General features: G+C 37.5%; 1 protein-coding gene across 6 annotated transcripts in view; it reads right to left on the reverse strand.

The window, feature by feature from the left end:
- LOC117431471 (rho GTPase-activating protein 17-like) overlaps positions 1-10,373 on the reverse strand; it is a 54,648-nt gene extending 44,275 nt beyond the window's left edge. For 5 of the 6 annotated variants that reach the window (XM_034052401.3, XM_034052406.3, XM_034052404.3 and 2 more), the window contains exon 1: positions 10,004-10,373. In XM_034052401.3, the coding sequence (XP_033908292.2) occupies positions 10,004-10,056 (53 nt within the window). In that variant the 5' untranslated portion in view covers positions 10,057-10,373. The remainder of the gene's footprint in view (positions 1-10,003) is intronic. The other variant, XM_034052407.3, reaches the window with a different exon arrangement.
- Positions 10,374-10,824: the final 451 nt, after the last annotated feature.

Here is a 10,824-nt window from a genome sequence, read left to right on the forward strand (position 1 = left end):
AAAAATATGATTCACTATTCATGTAACGTAGAAAGCATTTCTTATTTATTTTATTGGCTGGTCAGGCACATTTCTGCAAACCAGTGACCCTGGTAATCATAGTGGGAAGAGAAAGATGAAGGACAAAGGTGTGGAGAAATTGGTTCTATCAGAAAAGGAAGCTTTTGCCAACAGCTGGTAGTTGATAATGTTTGCAGTCTAAATTGTCTAAATTGTTGCACTACTTCTTTTTATAAACATTGCAGAAATACAAAACAAAAACCAGAAGGGGCAGAAGCAGCCTGCATGATACAAGGATGATGGTAGTGAAAAAGCAAAAGTCAGCTGGCAACATTTGTTCAGGTCGGCCAAAAATGTCTTTGTGTAAACCGGAAGTAGGAGAAAGAAAGAAAGAAAAAAAGCCTTCACATAAAAAATGCCTAGCATGCATTTTTACAGGAATGTGATACAAATGTTATTACTCATTACATTTAAAACTAAACCTGCACTCGTAAAGAGGATATAGTACTTTGCTTTATTGGTTATGCTAGCACTGCTATGAGGTCACAGTACTTGCACAATGATTACAAATAATAAACAAACCAACAAAGACTGAATGTCATCCTATCAGTGACTGAATGTATGTCCAGAGAGAGAGAGAGAGAGAGAGAGAGAGAGAGAGCAGTTTCTTATTTCTTTAGTAGAGCATGCTCTTAAAAACAAACAAACAAACGATAGCATATGGGAACCTTGCATTGCCATGGCAACACTAGATCAACACGACAAGCTGTAGAGTATCATGTACGAGACCCCCCCCCCCCCGTCTCCGTGATGAAACGAGGGGCTTTAGCCATCCAGAACGCAGTCAGGTACAGTCTGAATAATTCATTAGCAGTTTCCACACAGTGCAGCCCTGGGACTGCATCATCCTGCAGTGAAGAGGACCCAGCACACTGCGTGAAGAGGAGAAGTGAGACCTATTGTACTGGTGATTACATGGCCCAGACTCTGACAGCTTCATTATACTGCTTCTATATATAAAATATAAAGAGTGATCTGATACAACACATATGCAAAATCAAGTCTCTGGTGAACTGAGGGACCCTTTGTTTCTGAATGCATGTTTAGTACTGTACATGCCCCTTACCTTATAATAAAAACAGGATGTGAAGATGGGGGGCATTTCAGCAAGTGGTTTCAACAACAGGTCTCTACAGCAACAAATGCACATAGATCTCTTGACACCAGCAAGGCAGACAGAAGTCTACTTCAAACACCTCACTCAAACACTTGACCCCAGTGCACACGCACTCAGACAGACATGCACTGCAGTCTGGACAGAACGATTAGATCCTGGTTAAGATTTGAACTCTTGACAAGGTGTATTGCCAAGAGTAAATGCTTACCTTAGTGGTAGGCTGTAACTTGTGTAGTTAGTAGCTGACACAAGAGGCGAGGTTAGAAGTTAGACTGCACATTTGTTATCTATTGAATATAAACTTACGAAAGAAAATTACAGTTCAGAACAGTTGCACTTTGGGCCACAATATATCCTACACAGAATCATTCACATTCACACCTCTTGGTAAAGTGCCTGTAGCGCAGAGATGTCTTAAGCAGAAAATGGGGGAGGGCGTCTGTTAAAAAAGGTAACTAATGGTTATCCCATACAATGTTGAAAAAAATCCAAGGGCAACGATCCAAGGTATGCTTTGAAATATTTGAAGTTTTGATCCTTGTCATAAAATATCTACAGAAGTTAATTTATTTTGAATGCATTCAGTTCACTTTTTAATAATTCCCACAATCACAGTTAGTTTCGATTATACGCGATGAAACTTTTTTTTTTTGCAGAAGTAATTTGTTTATCATTACAGAAAGCCGGGATTTCCATTAGTTTATGTGTGAAAGAAACCTGCAGTGACTTATTTGCTAGAGCGTGCACTGTGGTTTCTTTAACAAGACCCTCTACTCCAGTAGTTACAGGAGATGTGGTGGTGTTGCAGCATTTCAAATGATCCTCCGATGGCATGACACTTATTAATTCAGCTGATTTCTTCTTATTCTTTGGATAATGTTCCTCTCTGGGGCTTTTCTAGGAAAAAACATTCTATGATATGTTAAAGAGGTCAAACTGCACAGCATGATGGGATCAGCAGGCGATCATGAAGAAAGTCGGATGCTGTTAAATATTCAACACCACTACTGTTCATTAACCTCAGGATGCTTCTTGGTAAATATTAATTTTGTTAAAATGAAAATATACCTTGTGGGCCCACTTCATTGGGGTTTTTTAAAACTCCCAAAACAAGTACAAAATTACAATTAATCATTACAATGAAAAGTTGAATCTGTTGAGCATTAGCTTAGAGGAAAAAGACTGATTGAAATTACGGGAAGATACATACAACCCTTGTGTTGAATACAAAACCAGAGTGATCATGAAAGAAACTAGAATAAAAATGTCTATGTACAAATGGATAGATAAGTTTCTCCATCTACCCCCAGATTCTCTTAGGATACGACTTTCTGGTGAGGAACATGTGTACAGGGCACCTCCACTGTCTCCCTGTCACCGGGGATTTTCATCCACATTGTATATGGAATAACCATGAACAGTTTTTATGTTGTACACAGACAGTATTAAACAGTACATTCACCAGGACTATACTTAATTAAATTCTGTAAACACTTGAACAAATTAGCCTCTGGTAACCCCTAATCTACAACAAATGTTCCTTCTAGACAGACGCACATGTGGGCAGGAGCCACGAGGTCTCCTGCCGAGTTGTCTGGACTGCAAGCCCCTTGCACAGCCTTGCAAAGAAAGAGCTGACAAGGCTATTTAAATCTTGAGGAACCGTGTATTTGCATAATGTGTCAAACGAGGAAGTTAGGGAGCATTAAGGAGAAATCAGTAGTCTGAGTATTATATACTCAGAATTAAGGGTGACATTTTGACATTTTCTATTGATCAATTAAATCACCCGATCTAGTAAATCGATTAATCACCGGTTTGCTAGTGATATGAAATTGTACTGAAAGACAATTATAAGTAATACAAAGCAACCATCTCATTTCCAGCCGGCTAAATTGGAGTCTGCTTTGCCAGATGAGCCGCCTAAAATAGTTAAAAAAAAAAAAGACTAGTTTTTACAGTGCTCGTATGTTCCAGTCAATAGTATTCAAAATGCTAATTTTGTTCCAGTAAAACTTATCACCCTTATCATGTGATCGGGCTGTAGCATATAATGATGACGTCTATTATGAGCTGCACACGCAGCACTACCCTGTGTGACCTACCGTGAGAGCTACACTGTGGGAGCCTTCGTTCTGCAGCAATACCCCTCTAACAATTTCCACAATTCATTACCTATGTAAGTCGAGTAAAACATTCCTTCTCTGAGGGTATTTCGTTTCCAGGCTTATGTTTCCATGGACACCGTGAATGGACCAATCAGTTTCAAGCTTAAATGAAGGCCCAACTGTACAATCATACACCTGAGTCAATAACCGTACAGCAGAGTTATGACATTTAACATTTTTTTTAAAACAACAACCTACGTTTTCTATGTAAGATCGTCTTTACTCAAAGTGTACGAAATACAGTGAGTATATGTTATAACATTGTAAAATGTCTTATGCATTGACTTAGAAGATCGAGCTGAAACCTAGCATATACAATTAATTCAGGAAACGATACTCGCATTGCGCAATTAATTAATATGACTGATTATTTTATTTGTATGTGCTTTGTTTTGCTGATTCAGTCAACCAAAAAATATCACTATGTGAGCTACAAGATGTACCTGTCAGATCTTAAGCTGCATAATCAGCTGCTATAAAACTGTGGTCAATTAATATTATTGACAGTTTACACAAAATGCAGAAAAAGTACACCCACACACAACACACACACAAACACGCACGTACAAATATGCATAAGCACATACTGTGATTATCTGATGACCTTCCTACAGATGTCAGGCCTGCCCAGTCCCTGACCACATTCCGGGGCCTCCTTAAGACTCACCTCTTCAAACAGCACCTGTAGAACTCCTCTGTTTGTATCCTGGGACACTATCACCTTTCATGTAAATGTGCTTTGTTTTGCTCTTATTTGCCCCCTATTTTACTGCATTTAATCCTGTACTTCAGAATACTGTAATCTGCCAAGTGTTTAACCTGTAGTACTTTGTATTTAATCATATCCTGATGTAACTATCACTATTTAATCATATCCTGATGTAACTATCACTATTATCTGCTGTATTATTGAATTGTGGTTTGTCACACTTGTACTTTGCTTGAACAAAAGTTATTGTATTTCTTGCTCTTATTGTATTACTTGTACTGTAACACTTGAAATGTATTTGCTTACGATTGTAAGTCGCCCTGGATAAGGGCGTCTGCTAAGAAATAAATAATAATAATAATAATAATATCTATCTATGACTAAATAGGCACGGTACTTCAGTTTGTTATTTTTAGAAGACTATCTAAATTAAATTTTTTCAGTCAAATGGAAATGTATGTTCAAACTTATGTACAGTATGAATCTCTTCTTCTCCTCCTCTGTTGATGTCACACTTTCCATGTCTTCCCAAAACACAGCCATATTTTCGTGGAATATTATATAAACATATTTACCCAGGAAAGGTAACTGATGCTTGAGTATAGACGCGCTGGTGTGGCACTGTCTACTGCATGTCATTCATACATACATACATACATACATACATAAATAAATAAATAAATAAATAAAAGTGAAGCTCTGGTGTGTCCAGCCCCTTTAAGGATGCTAAAATGCATTGATTTGAGTGTCTCTCCTAATCTGTATTAATAGAATGAATAAGAAATATCCAAAATCATTTGTGTGTAATTTGTACACCAAAGTGATTTTCCGTTTCAACATTACTCTTTTCCATTTGAAGTATTTTTTTCCATTTCATATACCTATTATTTGATATTTATGTACTGGACTTTTACTTTCAAGATACGTTGTTCAAGCAAATGCCAATACATTATTGTTATATGTATATTTTAATCAAGCAACAGTTAACAGCATTAAAAAAATATTTTAAAAAAAAAAATACAACTTACTGCTGAAATCGATTTCATGTTTACAAAAAATGCAACAGAAACAAACTTCTGAAAACTGTAAAATCAATCAGTGTTCGAAATCGCAGTTCTCACAAGCGCATTTTTAAAAATGTATTATTTATTTATTTATGCACTTGCGCATTCTCTGACTAGGTAGTTAATGAGAAACTGCGCCATGGGAAAGTATTTATACTCAGAATCTTGGAAGGACTGGTTGGTTCCATGGATATTTTTAGAAACTTAAAATGTGTCTTGTTTTTGTTTTTTATGTACAAAATGCAAAAGGAAAAAAAATGAATACATGAAAAAATAGAAAACAGAACACACCATATGGCTTACCTTTTCTATATTCAAATTTACTACCAATTAATACTGCTTTTTATCGTCTTTAATTTAGAAATTGTTTCACATTTTTCTCTTCTGTCTCACTTGGTATTATGATAGCTATATAATGTGACATGTAATTGGAAGACAGCCAAAATGAGTCACTAAAAAAAACAACTTCATTTTTAATTGCTTTTTTTGGTATACCATAAGCTTAACCATAACAAAGGTAACTTAATGTTATTTTATTTAGGTTAGTTGAAAAGAAATTACATTTATTGCTCGCTATTTTATTAGTTAGATGAAGAAAAAGTATGATACAGCTGTTAATTTTCTGATACTGCTTGAAATAAATACGTTGAATAAAAATAAAAATCAACTTAATTGCGACTAAGATGATACGATAAACGTGTAGTACTGCCATGAAAGGAATGCACCGATGTGCAAATATTGCAAGTCTTTTTTTTTCATTCTCAGATACTGTGAAAAATTGGGGATACCTTCAAATTGCCCTTTTGCCAAGGTCTTTAGAAGTACGCTCCACCATTTTTCTCTCACAGTTTTTTTGATACCGCACTCAGGTAGACAAGATTAAATCGATCAATTATTTTTTAATCGATCATAGCCCACAGGTGTGATTAACTGATTACTCATCTTGTTGTTTCCTAATTTGTATTACTTTGGATTCAAAATCAGTTTGCTTCGTTAGTTGAACAGTTGGTTTTACCTCGGATAAACAAGGACAGCTGGTTAATGCAATTCAGGGGGTTTCCTTTCATGTTTAAAAAAAAAACAACATTTAAAAAATCCAGCTGTGTCTTTTCTTGGCAGGGGTTTGATAAAATCATTCCCTAAATCCTGAAAATTATCTTCTCGACAACTGAAGTGCTTGCATTAAGTGTTAAATCGATCAGTCCGGTGTGGGAACTATGGGGGTGGCCAGCTGCTGGGAGGAAGTGTCTATTAACACTAAATCTTTCCTCAAAGCATATTGTCCCAGATCGTTTAGACAGGTGAAGTGGTTCTCCACTATATAGCACCTGGCTGACCAAGTCGGAAACAGCAGTGAAGTAGCTGCAACAAAATCAGTTTCAAGCCATGAAGGAATTCAAGGTGAAAGCAGTGAAAATCAGTCCACCCTAAAGAGCAGTCAGAGACCACTTACCATCACACTGCGCCACACCTGAATGGAGCTGGTGTTTAGACTATCATCCATAACTCATCAGCCTACCATAAAATCAAATATATCTCATGAATGAGTAAAACATGTACGGGTGTTGTGAACAGAGAACCAAGTGCCATTACACTGACACATACTTTGCATAGCTGAACTGTATCTGACTTGAACTAATGGTGCGTAGGAGTTTAGCAAGAGCAGTAAGATAAAACACAAACGGCAAGCCATTCCAACCAGGCTAGCTACAGAAATAATAACACACTTTGGTGAATGAGGAGATTCAGTGCACCACCCCGTACCAGGATTCTTTGGGACTTTTACTGCTTTGGTCAATTAACATTTACTGTAGCTATGACTGGTTGTACAATTTTTGATGTTCCACGGTTTGTGACGCGGAAACAGCTGCAGCTCTTCAGTATATTGAACCACTTGACGCTGTAAAATACGCAAATTCTTCCCTCTTAATAATCCAACTTGAATAAGCATATTGATTTATGTTCTAGAGTTCAAGTTTTCAATTTTTCAAATGTCCTTTTTCAAACATGACACATGTGGTACAATTATGACCTGCAAACAAGCCTGGTTTACTACCCTGCTTATTTTCAGTTAACAGTAAATGTAAGTCCCCACCCTATTTTGCAAAATGGCCTAAATACACACTTTTTGTTATATTGTCCTGAACCACAATACAGTATTAGCCTCATCATACCGCTTATTAAAAATACAGCCCTATTTACTCCAAATTAGATGATATAGTGTACATACTATATTCTAATAAGAGTTTTCCCCCAGTCTAAAGCTTGTCAGATACATCAAACAAGCCAAAAAAGTTTCTGCCATTGCAAGAGCATTATTGCTGCTGTTACAATCAATGAAGCTGAAAAGGTTTGTCAGTCGCGATGTAGAAAGGAAACTGGGATTCATGTTGATTTAATGTAAACATCCAGCTTTGTAGAGTAAAACTGACGTCACCACAGAGAAAAACAAAGGCGGATTTCACATTGCTGATACTTGTCTGAACTTGAGACACACTTTGATTATGATCAGTAGTAGTATTAAAGGGGTGGAAGCAAGACTCATATTGCAAAGTGTTATTTATATAAACAAGCTCAGGTGTGTGTTATTAATCTCATAGTAAAGCCAGGAATGGCTCAAACTGCTATGCAATGGGTTTATATATATATATAATGAAAAAAACAGAAAACATAATGCCTTATTGGGTGTGAGTGTGCCTGGTGTATGTCATAAACAGTCGTCATTGTTTTATATACATCAGGCATGTTTTTGTTTGAAGTGTACTGTCTGCACTTCCCTGCTTGGAAGCTGGAGGCATCTCTTGGGTTTGTTCTGGTGAAAGCCTGTATCCCTCAAAGGCAGTGCTGGAACTTGAATCCATGAACTGCTTGTGCAGAAGAGGAACACGCAGAATTACTGCTGTGCTCAGCCAATGGACTCAACTCAGGTTAATCTAAGAGTAAAGAGAAGCAGTATTTACCTTGCTGGTATAGAGTGACGGATGCATGGCATGCAAGTGTGATGAGCTCCACTGTGTCAGTAAACAAAGAGAAACTGCGCAGGATGCATTCCAAACAAGTCTGGCAGGCAGTCGGCATCATGCTTCACTTAAAGTGAACACCAGCTGCTTAGTGTCCTACTCGGGGCAGGGATAAACAGCAGTCTACATTAGTCTAAATGCCATCATTCCAAGACTTCACTGACTGGCCAATAGGAGATGCACACTATCTGACATTTGATTAGGCCACAGCTATACTCAGGCTTGTGTTCAGATATTAAACGGAACACAAATTCCAAGAGTGACCCATAGGAATCAGTGGAATCATAGGAATCAGTGGAATCATAGGAATCAGTGGAATCTTATTCTATGTCTCACTCAGCCATTCCTAGACAACTTTACTGCAACAGTCAAATAACTGAGGGTTCTCAATTCATTAACAGGCAGACACATAATAGTGCACCATGTTTCTCACCTGAAATAGAACTGAAAATATTCAAATAAATATTTCGGTAACTGTGTGAGAACTGTGTCACTTAAACATTTCTGATTTGTAAAAGCTTCCAGTAGCTGGATTTGAACTTACAAACTCCCAATTCAAATGGTTATGAAGGGCTTGTTACCTCAGTAGCAACACCAGATAAGCAATAAATAATACAGTCAAAATGAATTCCAGCAACGATGGAGCCATTGCTTTCCACACCCTTGATAGCTGTACTGTTGTACATTGCACTTGAAGTCAGCTTACATATATTTTGCACCATGGTAACACCCCATGGGATGCAAGCAATTGCAAATAAATATTTGCTGTGTATGAATACAATCTAGATTGTTTGTGGTTTTGAATCTACGTAAGGAATCGCTAGAGTTCAATTCCTTTTCAGCAAATACTACATTAGTCTAGTCTTTCTGACTTCCAAATGTGAGCATTCTGCATGCCTGCACAAAACAGGGCGACTTTACACAAAGTAGTAGCCTACCAGAATGTAATGCTTCTATCTATAAGGTTTTGGGGTCTTTGCTATACAGCGCAACCCACTAGTATTGCTAGATATTGATAAACAGCATTTTTGCACTCATTTTGCCTATTGTGCTGGACAGCAGAGGCATGTACAGCTTTATAATGCGGGTGGAACGCACCTTTGACATGTCACAACATTGCAGTAGAGCAGGAGCAGCCCACTGCTACTACAGTAGGAGATCAAACTCACATACAGTCATCAGCAGTTGGAAGTGGGAACTGTATCGGCAATAACCTTGTCTCAACTCATACAAAAGCTTCACTCGGCTTAAATTGGTGTTCAGCTACCAAAACCACTTCCATTACCTTGACATTATTAAAATACTGTGGCTCATGTAAGCGCGTATCTAGGTTCATGCAAATCTAGCTGTCGGGAGATGCATTGATCACTTACAGGCGATTAATATAGAATGTATCTGGCACCGCAGAGTCAACGTAGCTTGATGCATATTTCAAAAATCTTACGTACATCTTGGCTCACAAGTTTATACAACAAAATATGGGAGAAACCTAAAAACTTTCATCATGAGGACAGGATTCTGCGATACCCAAACATTACAGAAGGAATTAATAGGAGTGCAGTTGTCTATGCTGCGCAGTAACACCGTAGTGTTTTGGACTTAAAATCTTAGACTTAAAATCTAACTGTATACTGTAATGACTAACGTTTCGAGAAAAGTTCATTTTTTGCAACCATAATGCGCAGTAGCTACCGTACACGATAATCTAGAGCACTAGTAAAGTTCGTCACAATGTCTGAATTGTGACCTTCAGTAGTTATCCACAAAGTGTTTCCTATAGAAACAAACGAAATCCACTTAAAATGAAACGCAGTCTCTCTCTAGTCTACCCCATTAGTAAATCGTAAAACAATTACTGTACTTGCCTGCCAACATGTTGGTTGGCTAGTTGCCTCATCCGATTGAACTGTTTTTTCATTTTTCTTTTCTTTTTCCCTTCTCAGTGTAAAAGAGAGAACAATTTGATGTGATATCCTTTATCAGATTAGAGTCGAGAAGTTCTTATGTATCATTGTATCCTGTCAGCAGGTAATCTCTTTTCGCGGTGTCCTGCTGCACCTCTTCAGCAAAACTGGTCAGTTTCTCCCTCTGTGTACCCTCTCCGGTGGTTACTCTGCAGTGAAGCTTAGCTGAGGCATAAACACGCCTTAGCTGAGCTAGCAGGAAGCATAATCTCTATGGCAGGAAGTGAATGCAGTATCCACTTCCCTGTACTGAAACGTGTTAGCTTGTGATAGCGGATGAGATAGCCCCGTTGTAATAAGTATTTTATGAATACAATGCAGCTGTTAGGAGGCACTGGATCATTTTTCCATGAAACAGAAAGTGCTTGCCTAGGAAACACGTTTAAATGCTTTCTGAGATTTTACTTTTGAAATCTCAAGTACAGAGTGTTTTTTCCCATATAGAACGTTTTTCTATTTGCAAAAACAGTGCTAGTGCAAACTTAGTATACTTGTCCATCAAGTTCCAATTTTTTTTTTTTAACTATAGCATTTATTATCCATTTATCTGTATTTAAAGTATTATGGATTTTCTTGTTGTTACTGCATCTTGTAAAGCGCTTTGTGATGGTGCTCCACTATGAAAGGCGCTATATAAAATAAAGATTGATTGACTGATTGAAGTGAGCTGTTGCGTGCATTGAATATGGTGTTAGCACGATAGACCAAATCAAAATGATTAT

This window comes from Acipenser ruthenus, chromosome 22 (assembly GCF_902713425.1).
Source record: "Acipenser ruthenus chromosome 22, fAciRut3.2 maternal haplotype, whole genome shotgun sequence".
Classification (NCBI taxonomy): domain Eukaryota; kingdom Metazoa; phylum Chordata; class Actinopteri; order Acipenseriformes; family Acipenseridae; genus Acipenser; species Acipenser ruthenus.